The sequence below is a fragment of the Dendrobium catenatum genome, unplaced genomic scaffold (genome assembly GCF_001605985.2).
Source record: "Dendrobium catenatum unplaced genomic scaffold, ASM160598v2 original_scaffold_274930, whole genome shotgun sequence".
In the NCBI taxonomy this organism is placed as follows: domain Eukaryota; kingdom Viridiplantae; phylum Streptophyta; class Magnoliopsida; order Asparagales; family Orchidaceae; genus Dendrobium; species Dendrobium catenatum.
Genome location: NW_021593325.1, coordinates 1,051,334 through 1,070,648, shown reverse-complemented (window position 1 = coordinate 1,070,648; position 19,315 = coordinate 1,051,334). Strand labels below are relative to the sequence as shown.

Below are 19,315 nucleotides of genomic sequence, written 5' to 3'. Positions count from 1 at the left end.
CAAGTTGTAATAGTTTTTATAATATTAAAATTGTATTTTGTTTTGTTTAATTTGTCTAATTATTATAAGTTTTGTAAGTTTCTTTTATTCTTAGAAAGGTAATCTCTTTTGTGATCAAAAACTTTGGGTCCCTCTCCCAAATTTTTGATTGCATCAATTTTCCAATTAAACGTTAAGCCTATTTCTTATATACAGATCGTATAGTACGAATGAAATTTTTTTTCCTAAAATTTTTAAAAACTGTTTTTTATAAATGAAATGAATCAAAATCATATAGTATGATTTGTCATTAAAAATTTTTATTTTTTAAAAAAATGTCCCCTGTGTGTGTGCATGGTCATCCAATATGCATACACTCTTTTGTGGTCAGACTCAAGAAATAAAAATTGAAGAAAATACAAATTACAGACTCTTTCATATCCTATTCTATCCATTCTTGAGTCTTCAACAATCTTGAACGGTATGTATTTTAGCTGAAATGTTAGTTTTCATAAACATAAATAACATCTAAATATTCAAGAAAGAAAGTAATAATTCAATTAATATTATTTGTCATTATCAAAATCACAGATTAGAGATTCTGGATTGCAACAATCTCCCCTTTTTGATGATGTCAAATAATATTAGTTGATATAATCAAAGAAAACATAAGTACATACAAACATAGGAGACATTTCTTTAAAAAATAAAAATTAGTGTCAGACCTTATTGATACCTTTAGATTTAGAAGTCCCCAGGGGATCCTTATAATACAAAGAGGATTGCACATCGTATGTTATGTTATTTTTTAAAAAATTTCGTTCGTCCCGAGTCTTCGATACGACCTTTGACAAAAATTATCGTAAAATACGAACGGGTGTTTTTTTTTTCTTTTTTTTTACAAACGGGTGTTCATACAATACGAAAGTTCAATTATTATAATACTGGCTGAGTGATGCAGAAAGGGAAAAATGCAGAAATAAAAATACATCAAAATAAAATGATCAAACTAATAATCAAAAATACATCGGGCAGATCGTGGCCGTCGATCTACGACCACGTCGACGGTAGACTTTCCAACCGATGTCCCCATCACTGAGTTAAATTCATCCCAATCCAGTTTGATACGTGTATCATACCGTACGAAGGGAGGTATTATACAGTACAATGTTTACAATTTTGTATCAAACGGATTGAATTCCTCAATAGTTAGTGACACATGGATCGTACAGTACGTATAGTGATTCGTACAGTACAATGTGTATATCAGTGAGCTAATCTTGACTATTGATTAAATAATGGGCTGTGATTTATGCATTTGTGAAGATCGTACAGTACGATAGGACCAAAAAGTTGAAAATTTTGGTAATTCAATGAGATGTGTGTATAATGATCAGGAAACATCTTAAACAAAAAATAATAATAATTTTTAACATAAATGAAAAACAACATTTATAAGAACAAACACATAAAGAATAACCAAAAAAAGATTTTTTTTATATAATTTAACAAACAATAATAAATAAAATAAAAACGGGTACACAAACAAGCATATGCAAGTTAAAAACATATATGAAGGGATAGTTTGTAAATAAAATATTTTTTTATTCTTCTTAGATTAAGCATGAATATCTATAACACTCAGTTTTGTCCTCAAGGTGCTAAAGGTGTCATAGGTCAGTGGTTTTGTGAATATGACTATCAATTGATCTCTTGTAGCTATATGGTGCAACTCTATATCTCCCTTGGCTAGATGATCTCTTATGAAGTGATGTCTAATACCTAATGAATTTTTGGATATATATAAATTACACTAGTATTGTCACACATAATTGGGATTGTTCCTACAGGTAGTCTAATATCTAATAGTTGTTTTAACCATAAGAATTGAGCAACACAACTCCCTACTGTTATATATTCTGCTTCAGCTGTGAAAAGGGCTACTGAATTTTATTTTTTATTTGAACAGGAAACTAAAGATTATCATATGAATTGACAGGTACCAAAAATGCTTTTCCTATATACCCTACATCTTGCAAAATCAAAATTTGAATATCTTATGATTTCAAAAGAAGTGATGTGTCTAGGATACCATATTCTTAAGTTTGGGGTTCCAATAGGTATCTAAGGATTCTCTTGACAGCAGTCAAGTGAGATTCTTTTGAATCAGTCTAAAATCTGGCACATAGATATACACTAAATATTATATCCGGTCTACTAGCAGTCAAATAGAGAAGATATCCAATTATTCCCCTATATTTCTCTGATCTACTGATTTTCCATTTGGATCTTTGTCTAATTGAATAGTGGAGCTCATGGGAGTGTTCATAGCCTTCACATTATCCATTTTATATTTTTTCAGAATATCCTTAATGTATTTAGATTTGCTAAAGAAAGTTCCATCATCCATTTGTTTCATACTAAATCCAAGGAAATAATTAAGTTATCTCATCATGCTCATTTCAAACATGTTACTCATTATTTTTGAGAATTCATCACATAGTTTTTTATTTGAAGATCCAAAAAATATATCAACTACATAAATCTGAACAATGAGTATATTATCTCCTACTCTTTTTAGGAAGAGGGTGGTGTCTACACTACCCTTAACAAAGCATTTATCTAATTAAAAAGTGTTCAACCTTTCATACAAAGCCCTACGTGCTTGCTTTAACTCATACAATGTCTTTTTCAATTTGAAAATATGATTTGAAAATTGTGAATTCTCAAATTCGAGGATTGTTCAACATAAACATCCTCTTTGATTATCCTATTTAAGAAAGCACTCTTAACATTCATTTGATATAATTTAAAATCCTTAAAGCAAGCAAAGGCTAATAGCACTTTTATGGCTTCTATTCTAGCTACTAGATCAAAAGTTTCCTCAAAATATATTCCCTCAATTTGGTTATACCTATAAGTTACTAGTCTGACCTTATTTCACACTAATATTTCAGAGTTATTCATTTTATTTTTGTTAGGATCCAGACCCACTTTATCACACTTTGTTATTTAGGTCTCTTAACTAATTACCACACATCATTCATAACAAATTAGTTTAACTCTTCTTGCATTGCTAGGATCCAGAATTCATCTCCCAAGGCTTGATCTATATTGGTGGGTTCTATCATCAAGATAAATGCAGAATGACTAATCTCCTTCCTAAATTCATGCCTAGTTCTTATCCCTTTAGATGGGTCTCCTAAAATTATATCTCTAGGATGACTAAAAAATATATCCAATCACTAGGCAATTGTTCTTGAGGTTCTACTCTATCTCCTATAGCAATGGTTTCTACCCCCTGAATGACCTCAACTTCTTCTTCTTCAGGTTTAGGTTCAGATGTCATATTTGATTCATCAAATACCACACGAGTAGACTCTTCTATTACTAGAGTCCTTTTATTAAAGATTTTATAGACTTTACCTACAGATGAATAACCTAAGAAGACATATTCATTAGATTTAAGATCAAATTTTTTTTAAGGGTGACTTACCATTGATTAAGATAAATCATTTACATCCAAAAACATATAACTGGGAAAGATTGGGTGTCCTACCCTTAAGGAGTTCATAGGATGTCTTATTAAGTTTGGATCTAACATTTATCCAATTCAAAATATAACAAGCAGTATTCACTACTTCTGCCCAAAAATATATAAGGAGAGCGTATTCAACTAACATTGCCCTAGCAGCTTCAACTAATGTCATTCTTTCTCTCAGCTATTCCATTTTGCTGGGGGGTCCTAGGGGCAGATAAATTATATTTTATTCCTATTTCTTGACAAAAGGATTCAAACCTGTCATTTTTAAATTCTCCACCATGATCAGTATGAATTATTAAGATTTCACAGAATAATTTTCTTTTAATCCAAGTGGAGAAGAATCTAAATTTCTCAAATAACTGATTCTTATGTACTAAGAATCTTATCCAAGTGAATCTAGATGAGTCATCTACTATCACAAATCCATAACTCTTCCCTCCTAGATTGGCTGTACTAATTAGTCCAAATAAGTCCATATGAAAAATTTCTAGTGGCCTAGAGGTGTTGATATCCTTGATTGAATGAAATAATGATTTTGCATGCTTACCTAGTTAACAGGCATCACATAAGTGGTCCTTAGTGAAGTCTAACTTAGATATGCCTCTAATTAGGCCTTTATGAGTGATATTCCTAAGTGTTTTCATGCTCGTATGACATAGTCTCATATGCCATAGTCAAGAATCTTCTATTATTGTTTTTAAACACAAGGAATTTGAGTATTCAATACAATTCTAGCCTAACATGTAAACATTGTTCATTCATTTTTCTTCTAACATAAGTTTATCATCTAGGCTAATCATGCATTTATTAGAAAAAAATTTTATATCAAAGTCTTTATCGCACAATTGACTAATGCTTAACAAATTATGCTTTAAACCATCAATTAACATAACATTTTCAATCATAAGGTGTTTAGAGTTTCCAATTGTATCTGACCCCACCACTTTCATAGTGGTGTTATCTCCTAATATCACCTTGCCTCCTAACCTGGCCTTCAGTGTGATGAACTGCTTCATATCACCAATCATATGCCTTGAGCAGTCACTGTTTAGGTATCACCTGCTCTCACTAAGCCTAATGTGAGAGCATCCTTACAATGTCATTCAAAGGTTAGTTTTGGGAACTCAAGTGAGTTTGAGTTCCAGCTTATACTTGAATGAATAAAATGTATGCATGTTATGTTATGATAAATGCATTTTAGACCTCCACACAATGTGTCATACAATGGATAATGCAGGTGCAGGCTATGTAACCTAACATGGAATTTTTATTGGGTGTGGACACCGATCGTAGCTCTACATCTGGACGCTATTTAAATGATGCCACGTAGTGACCCGAAGACCCACCGACTCGACTCGCCAAAAGTGGAAATGATGCACATGCATTTTTAAAAATCGTACGGCCCGACGATTCGACGACCCAACCCAAAAATTTAAAAGAAAAAGAAAAGAAGAACGCGGGCCACTATCGGAAAAAATCAAAATTGAGGCTTTTCAATTTCTTTGGTGCTATTCATCATCGGACGAAGCTTTAGGGTTCGCTCATCACCTTCTTTAGGGAAAGAGATTCTGAAGTCATGCCTAAGGTCAGTATATTATCGCGAGATACCTTTAGTCTTTGGTTGTTTGGGATATATTTTATTGCAAGATACCTTTAGTCATTATTTTATGTCGAGACACCTTTACTTCTTTAGGTACCATGCTCATTACTATTATAGATCGGTACCTTAGCGAGGGTAGAAGTATTCTGGATGGTCTTTCCTATTAACAAATTTTGTAAATAAAATGTTTAGTTTTAGGTTTAGGGTTTTGTTTGGAAATTCTAATGCCAGGGGTAAAAATGTTTTATAGGATATTTTAATAGAAAATGGATGTTAGAAATACAATTATTAAGAGCATTACCGTTGTGTACCATTGTTGGGTACACAGTAATTGAGTTGTTTTTACTAAACGTTTTATTATGAACCAATGATCGGTATCTCTATGTATTATTTGTGGTTTTTATAGTATATAAAATATATGTACCTATGATCGATACTTTACTATATATGAAAGCTTGATACTGATCGGTACAAAGAAATACCGAGCAATATTGCTCGGTACCAAGCTTGTCTGTAACCAAAGTCGATATCGGTTGGTGGTATTGCTCGGTACCAATCGATATGGTACCGAGAGGTACTGCTCGGTACCGCTCGGTACTAAATTTGTCTGGTGCATATACTCTTCAGTACTACTCAGTGCATTTCGGTACCGATATGCGTAATTATTTTTCTAACTTTGTTAACTTATTATGAATCCCAATGTTGCAGGGATATTCTTCAAAGATTTATTTTCGATACAAAATTTCCACACTTAGAGAAGTTTATAATCATTTATTAAGTATATTCGACCAACAGTCCATTGATAGACTGAGGTAGCTCCAAATTAATCAATTCTTGGTATTGCCTCCATTCCATCCAAAGTTTAAAATTGCGCAATTAGAGGGGCGCCTTTGCGCAATTCAGCCCTCAAGCGCCTCAATGCCTATGCAATTATGGCTCCAGGTAAGGTGTACGCCTCACGGGTTAAGAGGCACACCTCTAAGGCGCTATTGCGCAATATCATGTGAGGCGCATGCCTCTTTAAACCGGGTCCCACCTACTTAAAATGACATGTTTCTCCTGTTATACCATTTGGCTCTAGTGAACCGAACGAAAATCCTCCCGCAAAGCCATTTCTGTTCACAAAACTTCCGCTCAGCTCCGCTCGGTTTGCTGTCTGCCGCCTCTCCCGCCAGCGCCACCTCACGCCGATGAGCAAGAAGGGTCCGGCCGCCCTCTACAAGCACTCTATTATAGGTTTTAGGTATTTTTTTAAGTTCAAGGAAAGTTTTTTCAAGTTATAGAAAATCTAAGGTTTTTTTATTTTTTGAGATTTTTTTATGTTTTTGCATTTGTGCATTAGGAAACATGGTTAGGGGAAAGGAAAAGACAAATACGTCATTGCGACGTGACCCTTCTTGGAAATATAGTGCACAAGTTGATGTTGGAGGCGACGAGAAGACGTATGTGTATTTAAAATGCAATTTTTGTGAGAAGGTGGTGAAGGGAGGAGTAACTCGCATGAAGGAACACTTATCCGACTCACATAAGAATATAGCACCTTATGCGAATGTTCCAGATAACGAGGGTTTTGTTGTTAGAGTTTTGGGCCTCACTTGTTCTTCTTCTGAGTGTGAGCGAAACTGGAGTACATATAGTCAAGTGTAAACAAAGAGAAAAAATCGACTTTCAACACTCAGAATGAACTCTTTTGTGTGTATTATGCACAACAAGAGGTTGAGAGAAAAGAGGTTGAGAAACAAGGGGTTGAAGGATGATGAGGACCCTTTGGTGTGTGATGATGTGGCATCTGATAATGAGTGGTCATAGATAATGAGACAAATTTGTCATTATCAGACTTGCAACTAGATGATCTAAGTGTGGATGTCTTGAGAGGCGAAGCAGATCAAGTGGGCACATCCACTAGTACCACATCACACACATCCACTAGCTCTGCAACACAACATCCAAATAAAGGTATTCCACAACTTCTTATATACTATTATATTATATTTATATCAAGTGAGCAAGTAACATGATAATGATCATTCTTAAACAGGGAAGAGAAAAGTGTGTCATATTGAAGATGATGAAGATATGACATTCATAGATACAATTGGAGAAGAGGATTCCATGGAAGAACCATTTAATGATAGGACATGATTGGATTATATATGTTCCTTCTTATTTGTACTTTGGGAGTTTTGATAGACTATAATTTTGTGATTTTGTACTTTGGAACATGATTTTATTACATCTCTTTTCTTAATTTCCACTAATTCCACTTGTTAATTAGATGTTTTTATTGTATGATAGAATCTTGTTATTATTTATCTGCTAAAACCCTTAAATTCTCATTTATGCAATTCTGCGTCCGTGAGGCTTACGCCTCACACCGTCTCGAGACTTACGCCTCGCCTCATGGACGAAAAATGCCTCGAGGCTTATTTACGCAATTTTAAACCTTGATTCCATCAGAATGTTCCCCTGGTGCATAAGCTCCACACCAAGTAGGACATCCGGAAGCAGCGTTTTGTTATCAAAAGACGGATGCTACAATTCACTTCAGATGAGGTTGCCCTTATGATTGGACTACCTAATATAGGTGTTAAATTCATGTCTGGGAGCTCTAGAATAAGTGAAAAAACAGCCAATGACATCAGGCATAAGATTGAAAGTCTGGATGTCTCTACTCTGCCAGAAGATCATGTGAAGAAATTCATATTATACTTATTATCAAACCTTTTTTTTTCATGGCAAACTTTAGAATACCTGCTACAATCCTTAATGTTGCTGACAATATAGATGATTTTTTAACTTACAACTGGCTAGCATTCATTAGGGAATTCCTAGTGACTGAATTCAATGGCATCGCCATGAAGAATTCTAAAGACAACCCACTAGGTTACATAAATGGATTTGTAATCATTATAATTGTGAGTAAATAAGTCATTTGGATTAATTTAGTTATTGTAAAACCACATTCAATTTAGTAGGATTACTTGTTCTTAATATATGCAGATTTTGTTCCTAAAGCATACAAGCATCCACTCACCAGTGGATGACCAGTCTCAACCTTGTTTTGTTCGTTAGGACAACCACATTATGTACAGTGAGAAAGAGGTGACCAAATTATTTGCTGATCCAGGCAAACCTCAGGTAACGATTCAAGATGTAGTGATACTCATTTCGTATTGAGCTTGACCTAACAAATAATATCCTGCATATTGTCTGTGATTTCGAATGAGTCACATAAGTGGAGAGAATGTTATTAGAGAATTCTCTCATTCTTTCTCTACAAAGAATTTCAACTCCACCTGATAAACAACTCAAAATTCAACTCCCTCAACACTCCAGCCCCCAAATCTCCCCTGAAATCTCCCCTAAGCCTTCCACAAGGATTCCCAGCCCCCCCAAAACTTGTAGCACCCCCTCCCAGAAAGAATCACCTACTGAAACTATTTAGGATTATCCTAACATGATACACGAAGCCATCAGTAAATTGATTGTCCATAACAAGGGTGTTTGGCGTATCTCTACTGTGTATGGGAGTAATGACATTGTTAAAAGAAGAGAAGTGTGGAGGAAAGTTGAACATTATTCCTCCAAGGATTTACCTTCAACGGTGGGGGGACTTCAATTGTTTGCTGGAAAATTGAGACAAAAGGGGTAGAAGAAGATTTTGTTTTTCCCAACGTCCTAAGGAAATGAAATCTTTTCTTATTATCAATAATGATTATCATGATGTTGGCTTTATAGGACCTCAGTTCACTTGATGTACTAACAAGACAAATGGAGCTCGGATCTTGGAGAGGTTATATAGATGTTTTTTGAACTCTAAAGCAATTGAAGTCTCTCAATGGGTGGTGGTGAAATATCTTGCAAGGGTGGCTTTTGACTATTGCCCTATTTTGGTTAATCTTTCGAAAAATAACTTCAAAGTAAAGAGGATTACCAGATTTGAAGATTCTTGGGCTTCATACCATGCTTCATATGATGTGGTGGCCAAAGCTTGATCTAGGAAAGCTGTTGGCAATTTTTCAGAAGTTCTTAACACTAAATCTAGAAGGGCATTGAGAGCTTTATTTTTCTGGAGTAAGGCTAAGCTTCTAGATCTTAATTCATTAAAAGATCATCTTAAAGAAGAAATCATGGAATTGTAGTTAGAGGAGGCTAAAGAAGGTTTTCTTCCGGCGGAGAAGTTGGTTTCTCTCAGGTCTAAGGTGGAGGAACTCAATTGTACCTTAGCTAGATTGAATACTTGGTGGAAACAACGTTCAAAGGTGAGATGGCTAGCGGAAGGTGATATAAATTCAAGGTTTTTCCACTCTTTTGCAAGTGGTAGGAGGAATTCAAATTGGGTTTATAAGATTAAAGATGGGTTTAGAGATATGATAGAAGATCCAAAGCAAATTGATGGAGTTTTTCTGAAGTACTTTAGCAACAAATGGAGTCATAGGGAATGTTCTTTATGTGACTGGCCACAACCCTTGAATATGCTAAATGATGTAGATAGAACTTTTTTGGAGGCGGAAATCTCTTGGGATGAAGTTTTGGAAGTGCTGAACCAACTTGGTGGATTTAAATCACCAGGTAATGATGAAATCTCTTATTCTTTCATTAAGATTTATTGCAGTATCATTAAATTTGATATGTGGAAAGCTATTCATCATTTTTTCTCATCTAGAATTATGGATGATAGTGAAAAGAGACCTTAGTGGTGCTTACTCCAAAGGTTGAAAATCCTTTATTTCCCTTCAATTTTAGACATATAAGCTTATGCAAATCTATTTACAAGGTTGTGGCAAAAATTCTTTTAAATAGAATGATAAAGGTTATTCCAAAATTAATTTTTATAGAACAAGCAACTTTTTTGAAAAGTCATTCTATGTCGGAGCATGTGCTGTTGGCTCAAGAGATCTTTCACAAATTCAGATTTTCTAAATTAAAAAAATGTTTGGTTGCTTTTAAGATTGATGATATGGAGCAGGTCTATGATAGTATGGGGTGGGCAACTTTGAAACAAGTTCTTCATTAATTTGGTTTTCCTATTAAGTTTTCTAATTTGATTTTGGAATGTGTGGAATTCCCTTCATTTTCTATTTTGGTTAATGGGGCTTATTCTAATTGGATTAAGGCTTTATGTGGATTTCGACAAGGTTGCCCTCTATCCCCGTTTTTGTTTATTCTTTGCTCTTAGTTTCTTTCAAATGCATTGGCTCTTAAAGAAAGTGAGATTGGTATCAAAATTCATTCAAATGTTCCTAATATCTCACATTTACTCTATGCTGATGATATTCTGATTTTTCATGATGCTTCTCTTAAAATGGTTAAGAAGGTCAAAAACATCTTATTAGAGTATTGCAGTTGGACGGGTCAAAACATAAACTTTGATAAATCTGTAGTTCTTTTTGGAAATTCAGTGAAGAAGAGGAAGAAAAAAGTGATATCTCGATTAATGGGTTTAAGAGTGGTTAAGGAGATGATTTACTTGGGAGTGAAGATTGCATTAAGAAGGCTTGGAGTTGATGATTATGGGTTTCTTATTCAAAAGATGTTGGGTAAACTTCCAACTTGGAGCAACAAGTATATTTCATTGTCGGGAAGCTAACTTTAGTAAAATATGTTATTCTATCTCTTCCTTCATTTCAAAGTACTCACTCTCTCGTTCCTCTGAGCATTCTTTCAGAGTTGGATAGAATGTGCAGGGACTTTATATGGCATAAACAGGAAGGTAATTTGGGAATTCATTATGTAAGCTGGGATGTTCTTTGTTTGCCTGGTAAATTGGGTGGCGGTGAACTTCACTCTTGCATGAATAAGGTTGGCCCTTCAAGAGCTAAATTCGCTTGAAAACTTCTTAGTGGTTCTTCTTCCTTACTGTATCAAGTTATGGCTACTAAGTATGGGATGTGTAATTAGAATACCCAAACTAAGAAAGGTGTTTCTTTGGTTTGGAAAATTTTGTTGAAAGGTTATAAGGCTATTGCTCCGATTGTTAAATGGAAGGTGAAGGATGGAAAATCTATCAATGTGCTCAAGGATTTTTGGTTGATGGATAAATGTCTTATTAGGTGGCCAACTTTTGTTTCGATCAATTTGATGGATGACACAGAACTTGATAAATTCATTACTCATGGAAGCTGGAACTTAGAAGAATTGAAGACTTGGTTTGGAGAAGAATTGGTTACTATTATTTCTCAAATTCAAATTTATTCTGATCTTACAAAGGATAGTTTGGAGTTGATTCATTTTCAGACAAGGAAAACACTTTCTGTTGTTATTTCAAAAGTTAATGCTTCAGGTGATTTAATGGGAAGAGATATCTATTGGAGTTGGCTTAGAAAACTCAAACTTATGCCACAGGTGGAAATTTTTTTGTGGAGAATTTTTCATGAAGCAATCCCAACAATTGTTGTTTTGATGAATAGAAGATTGAGAACGGATGATGCTTGTCCTATGGGCTGCTTAAAGACGGAAAACATCATCCATGTGATGGTTGGATGCTCCAAACTGTTGTCAGTATTTGCTTCTTTAAAGGAATGTTGTATTTGGATGGAAAAAAATACTGGCAAGAATTCTCTTCTTGTAAAATTATATTGCACTTCGGTTTTCCTGAATTGGAAATAGAGGTGTAAACATGTTCATGGAGTAAAGGAAGACTATTATTTGTAAATAGCTTCTCAAATTATTTCTCTTGCTTCTTTTGTTGATAAAGGAGCTTTGAAATTGGGCTACTGGGGTGCTAATCAGCCTAATAGGCTGTTGATTAAGAGTTGGCACCCTCCCCCGCCCGGTTGGCTTAAAGTAAATGTGGATGCTTCTTTGATTCTTTTCTATGAGGCTACTGTATGTGGAGTATTCATATATTTTAAAGGAATATTTCTTTTGGCCTTTAGTTTCAAGGGATTGCATTGGGATGTTGCTCTGTTAGAGTTATTGGCTATTCAAGCGTTAAAGGTCATTCTATAAAATTGGATGTTAGATTATGAAGGAGTTATTATTGAAGGTGACAAAGCAAATGTCATTAATTTTCTTCATAAGCTTAATAAAGATTCATCCATGATGTTGATTACAAATGTGATGGAAGAGATTGATTTCCTCAAAGAATTCAAGAATGTTATTTTTAGTAGAGTGAGCAAAGATTGTAATAAGTTAGCTAATATGTGTGTTAATATTGTTCATAGTAGTAATTTTGTTTAGAATAATTGTAGTTGAGATTCTATTCCTCCTTTTTTTATTAGCTTGCTAAAGGAGGAAAGTGATCCCTTTCTTAGTTTGTAATCTCTTTTTCTATTAATAATATTGCTTATGCATCTTTCAAAAAAAAAAACATAACAAACAAAAACAAATCTTTTAGAACATAAATAACATATAAATTAATGCAAATATAATATGAACATATTCAATTTAAATACAAATACAACCAGTCAAACACATTCTCCCCCTTTGACATTATCAAAAAGCAGAGAATCAGAAAAAAAATAAAACATAATACACATAACACACTAAAGATCATATGGATCTTGATCAGGTGGAGATGATGGTGATGTTTATGAAAAATCAATTAATTTCAGCAAATTTTCTTGAAATGAGAAAGTTATCTCTTAATTTTATTAAAAAGCTTAATAAATGAATTGACTGCACTAAGATCCATAAAAGTTGGCAATTTGAAAGAGTTCGAGAGAATCCATCAAGGATGTATGACCTATTCGAGGTTGTATGTCAAAGCCCTACTCGATGACGTTAACCTATATGGAAGAGGTCGAGAGAATCTACTAATGATGTATGACCTATCCAAAGTTGTATTTTAAAGCCCTGCTAGATGACGTTAACTTATGCAAAAGAGGTCGAATCGAATCCCCCAGTGATCGATTTTGCCTTGATTGGGAGGTGGCGAACACCGCACGTATCCGAATCAAAGGTGAAGAATGGTCTATCTTTAGACTGACATTGTCTTCTTAAGGTCGAGATTAAGACCTTGCCCAAGGAGTAGAAGTCTGGCTAGGGACTGTATAAAGCTTGAAATTTTTTAAAGAATCATTACATTTGCTTGAAGATTTATGATCTCAAGATATCGTCTTAAATATTGAAAGAGTTTGAGGAATATTCTTGATCATGGTTGTGGTCAAGGTTGCCCCCTAGTCGGCATTTAATTCTCATAAAATTAATGCAATAATAATTGATGCAAGGACGTTGATATGAACATCCTTTTGAGGTTGGAGCAAAAATTTCCCCCAGTCAAGAACCACAATCCCACATATGGCGCCAAACTATTACGTCTCGGAATATTCGCAGCGACTAAGAAATATAAAGTTTAACGTCTTAGCGTTATACAAAGATCCAGTATGCTATCAGATAAAAAGAGATGGTGCATCATTTATAAGAGACACTAAGATTTTTACATGGAAAACCTTGAAAAGGGAAAAAATCACGGGGTCTGACCCAATTTGAATGAATCCACTATTATTTGTGATCGATTACAAATGAGGCCCTTTCTTGGGGGAAGACCTTGGCTTGATATATATCATATGAAGTACATTACATGGTGGGAATACAAAGAATCACTATTGACATGTTCGTTTAGTCAGAATGATCATAGTTGATGGGCGATGGAGGTCGGAAAGATCGTTGTCTAATGACTGAGGTAGGAAGGACCGTAGTCAGCGAGCGACGAAGAACGAAAGGACCATTAACTGGCGATGGATGTCGGAAGGACCGTAACTAACCGTAGTTGGCAGGCGATAAAGGTCGGAAGGATCGTAGTCGGCGGGAGACAGAAGTTGTAAGGATCGTAGTTGGCAGATGACAGTGGTTAGAAAGACAATTATCGGAGGGCAATGGAAGTCCGACATCAATTGGAGGCCATGCAAAAGTCCGGCGGTAGTTGGTGGCCGGGTAGAAAAACCAGCATCAGTTGGCGGTCGAGTAGAAGTCTGATATCAGTTGGTAGCTGAATAGAAGTTTGGCGTTAAGTATGAGTCTGTAGACAAGTGAAAGTCTAGCATCAGGTAGAAGTCTGGCAACTAGAGGAAGTTAAACGTCGGGTAGAAATCCGACGACTAGCGGAAGTCCGACATCGGGTAAAAATCCAGCGATGGGTGAAAGTCCAATGCCAGGTAGAAGTCCGCTGAAAGTCCGGTGACAGGAAGAATTCTGACGACGGGCGAAACTTCAGCATTAGATGAAAGTTTGACAAAAGATGTTGGATGGGCAGAACTCCGACGTTAGTTGGTGGTCGGGTAGAACTCCGACGTCGGTCGACTACTGGGTGAAACTCCGGCGGTGGTCGAGGAGTCTCTTCCTTTTCTTCATTTTCTTTTTGCTTTCTTGCTTAATTCCAGCGTCAGTTGGCGATCGGGCAAAACTCCAACGTCGGTTGGCAGTCGAGTAGAAATCTAGTGGTGGTCGAGGAGGAGTTTCTTCTTTCTCTTCTTTTTCTTCATTCTCTTCTTGCTTAGGCCTCCTTCCTCCCTTGGGGGATCCCTTTCTATGAGAAATAAGGTGTCTATTTATAGTTTTCTGAGATTGGCATGGCCAGTAAATAGTAGAAAGATCAAGGGTAATTTGGAAGTGGTTTGGTTTGAATGAACGGCCTATATTGAATCTTTTGATCGTGGACCGTTTAGTAGGCATTTGAAGGCCCTAAAGATATCACAATTCAATGATGTTAGGCTCGTTAATTATAAATATATAAACTATTAAAAAAAATGATGTTAGGCTCGTTGGATTCATCTCATCGAGCTGCTCGATTCAACTATAAGCATATCACGTTTGGAAACCGTTTGATAATCCAAATTATAGTTTGAACCTTCTAAATGCACTTCGGATATTTGATTTGGACTCATTTAGGCTCAGATTGAGTTGAATTTTGTATCGCTGGGTTCATATTTTCGAGACGTTCAGTTCGACTATAAGTTTACTAAAATCAGAGTTCATATGGTCTCTAATTAAATTTTTGAAGTTTCCAACTCGTTTTTTGCCTCGAGATTTGTTCTTGATCAAGATAATTTTTTGATGATATATCAACAATATTAAATCATAGAAGGCAATATGAAGGGTATAGAAAATTTAATGATCATAGTTTGTGTAGACCATAAATTTCTATAAAAATTACCAGTTGAACTGCATTATATTGCATCATATAAGGTAATATTTAATCATATAGACAATATAAAGGTTACTGGAATTTTTTTTAGCATAACTTCTGTATACCATGAATAAGAAACAGAAGGTCAAAATGCGCTCACCTCAGCTTGCATCCCTGCATGCCGCCGAACCCCTATTGCATCGTACATCACAATAAGACTAAATCCTAGGCAAACAGGGAAAAGCGAGTCCCCAACTCCATGCCAAAAGGCTACAGACGCCGTCAGCGCCATACATAGAGCAGAATGAGACGAAGGCATCCCACCGCAGCTGAAAAGAATCCCCATATCCAACTTCCTCTCCACGAAGAAATGCAAAGCCACCTTCATGGTCTGAGCAAGCGCCCACGCCAAAAGTCCAGAGACGAACGTTGGGTTCCCCGCCAATGTCCACAGGAAAGGACTCGCCCTTGCCTTAGAAACTGCAGCCGCGGTGGTACTCATTAGTAGCGCGCCGACGCCGCCGCTACACACATAATCGCCGCCATAGTGATCTCCCACGGCGACGCCGCCACAAAGGCAAGATCGGACAAATACGCTGAAGGAGTTGAAGAAGGGGAGGATGACGCAAATGGGGGCGAGATGAGGAGAATCGTGTCGGGATTCTAGGGTCTTATGCGACGAGGGCTTTGGCGAAGTGCCGATATGGAATGAGAGGTGAAGGGAGGAGGTATGGAAGACGAACGGTTTTGTCTTATGGCTTTGAAGGTATGGGATGGGAATCGAAATCTGGTAAAAGGCCCTCAGAGCGGCGGCCGCCATGGCCGCAATGCGTCGCCAGCTTGTAGAAGGAGGAGAAAAAGAGCAACGAGAGTTTTGAGAAAGAGAGTGAGGGAATCGAGTGGCCCGAAATTTTGCCAGTTGTTAATATAATCATAGTTTTTTTTTTGTGTGTGGGGGGATTTCGAGGCAGAGCCAATAGATTAATAATCAAAACCAATTACAAAGAAGATTAAAATATAAAATAAAAAATCTGTAAGAAAAAAAGAAGTAAATGAAAAAACATCAAAAAGAGCTAAAACCATCACCACAATCCGATCACCAAAAAAAATAGTGAAAGAGATGATGCTCAAAAAGGACTCAAAGGAATAGGCCATTACCTAAAAACATCATATAAGTCTCAGATGAACATTTGGATAAGTGAGCATGAACTGAATTGAGGATTCTCTGGTTGTCACAGGCCAAAGACAATGAAGATGGAAGGCGGGACCATCACAGAGCCCCAACATCTAGGCAAAACATCAAAATTTCATGGTTGCCATAAGACCATCTATAGAAACAATGGCGAGGTGAAGGCCCAACTCATCACTGTCTATAACACAAAAACCTTCCAATCCAATGAAAAACTTGAAATCAGAAACCAAACACATCACATGAAAATGCTCCTTCAATTTGTCTTGAAATTTCCATCTTAATTTAAAATGAATAGCATGAGTAAAGGCCTTTTGAATCGAAACACTCTCAACCTCGACATTGGAGAAACGGCGGTTGTTCCATTCCCTCTAAAATGATAAATAGTGCAGCTAATCAGAAGGAAGCAATTTTTTTTCTCCAAAGCATTAAACTGATCCAAATTCTCCATAAATTCAAAGGTTTGGAAAATGTTTGGTCTGAGCATGAAAGAATCCAAAACATTGAGCAAAGCGGTGAGAACCGAATAAGAGAAATCACATTCAAAAATATATATATGAAAATAGGTTTTCGATGCACACTAACATAAAGAGCAAGATGTTGCCACCTGAATATCCCTTTTAATAAGTAAATCTGCACATTTTAACTTCCCAATCATAGCCATCCAAGTATAACAAGTGAATCTAAGCGAATAATTATTGCGCCAAATAAATTTAACCCAATGTGTCTCTTCCAAACAAGAAAAAAAGGAAGAAGTGAAATTCCTAAAAGTAGGATTGCAAGAGACATCGCAGGATAAAGTCGATTACCTTGCCCAAAATAGCCTCACGCACAAAAAGCGGCAAATTCTCAAGTAAAATTCACTTCCGTTATGAATGTATGCCTTGACTGATTTATGAGACAGTCTCATGGGAGTGCTTAATTCAGATATATGTTTACCATTGCACCAAGGATCCCAAAGCATGAAAAAGTTATAATAAGGATTCACCAATAAGGAGAGAGAGTTTTTGATGTTTTGGGCAATGGAACATATTACTTTACAGGATTTCGACGTATTGGAGATGGGAGGTTTCCAAAGTTATTCATATTTAGCTTTAAACCAAGCGGTTGTGGAAGAGTCAAGTTTAAGCATATGTCATATGAATGAACACGATATAACATGATATAAAGAATCAATGGATGGTATGCCCAGACCACCTAGAAATTTTGGTTTAGTAGTAGTTTTCTAAGCAATTAAATGATGCTTCCTTTCATTTATGTTACTATGAAATAAAAACATAGAGCATAATTTAGTAATGATCTTGTGACGTGCTTTAGGAATGATATAATACTTGATCTAATAGGCAATAGTGATGGCTATAGTGAATTTCAGAAATTGAACTCTACCCATAAAAGATAGAAATTTAACTTTCCAACCCTCATGTAGAGCTGAAATTCTGCTTAGTAGGGGTTGGAAGTGAGAAAAATTTAGCCGTTTGGATGAAATGTGAAGGCCCAAGTAAGTAAGAGAACAGTTCAGGTTAGAGATGCCCTGGGTATCGACTATGACTATAGCCTCCATAACATTCTTTGAAAATTTATAGAACTTTCATAAGGGTTATATGCAGCTCCGAGGCTGCTACAAAATGCTGGAGGGAGATCTTCAAGCAGTTGGCATTATGAATAAATCCTTCGCCAAATACAAGCAAATCATCTGCATACATCAGATGATTAATATAAATATTGTTAAAATTTGGACCTCTAAAAAAGTGATTGGACGTGGGATCTTGCAGGCATCAAGACAAGCAATCCATAACAATGTAGAAAAGCAGGGGATAGAGCGGGCATCCTTGATGAAGACCAAAGGTACACTTAAAGAACCCTTCCATTGAACCATTTAGGTAGATAGAAAAATGAACATTTGAAATGCAACTTTTTATCCATTTAATAAACAAGTCAGGAAAACTCTTTTGCCTTGAACGGTTAAGGAGGAAGTCATGGGATACATAGTCAAAAGCCTTCTTAATGTCCAGTTTCGCACAGAATTTTTTATTGTTAGCATTAAATTCTCTAAGAATCTCGAAGGTAAGGATAATATTATAAGTTGAACACTATTTATATATGAATCCAGCTTGGCTTTCATGGATGATGAAGGAAAGAATCATCTTCGGCCTATTAGCAAGCACTTTAGCAATAATTTTATAAAATGCCATGAATGATCTGGGATGAGGAGAAGGTAAGCAAGAAAGATTAACGAGAAGAGTCCCATTTGAGCCAAATCCTCCCGTGATTTGAGAAACTGAAGTTATTACAGCAACTATCATGATCATAAATCAAATGGGAGTTAAGAAACCAAGGGTTAGAAAACATAAATTACTGAATTTAAGTGCTAACCAAATCCTTGCAATGACTCACATTTTTCGGGCTACTAAATTCCCTCACATTCCAACAAGCAAAAGAAGGAAGGAATATTAATTTCTAGAGGATTTTGCCTTTTTAGCAGACTTGGCTTTTGAATGTTTAGTAGGTTTAGGGGATATTTCCTTTGAAGAAGTCTGCTTGATGGAAGTTGGAGCTGTTGCAACCCATGACCCCGAGTTTGAGATTTTGATGATGATAAATAATGTCGTTTGAATTATCTATTCATTGAATATTATTTTATTTGCTATTGTCCATGAGTACTAACATTTTAATAAGATCAAAAGCTACTCAGGACGACAGGAAGACTCAAGAATGGGTAGATTAGGAGTATGAGTATGCAATGTATTTTGTTGTTTATTTTTATTTTTATTTTCTTGAGTCTGGCCACAAAATGCATAAAAGTCTGAGCAACCATGCACACACACAGGGGGAGAGTGTTTTTAAATGAAAAATTTAGAGTTTTTCTTTCTCTGTAGATCGTACTGTACGATGTTATTTCGTACCGTACGATCAGAGCTTTGTAGGACGATTCTG

At 35.8% G+C, this 19,315-nt stretch overlaps 1 protein-coding gene across 1 annotated transcript in view; it reads right to left on the bottom strand.

Annotated features, from left to right (window-relative positions):
- Window positions 1–16,111, bottom strand: part of LOC110098699 (uncharacterized membrane protein YuiD) — a 33,536-nt gene extending 17,425 nt beyond the window's left edge. Inside the window, exon 1 of the mRNA XM_020825600.2 lies at window positions 15,353–16,111. Within this exon, the coding sequence (XP_020681259.2) occupies window positions 15,353–16,012 (660 nt within the window). The 5' untranslated portion in view covers window positions 16,013–16,111. The remainder of the gene's footprint in view (window positions 1–15,352) is intronic.
- Between the last annotated feature and the right edge of the window lie 3,204 nt (window positions 16,112–19,315).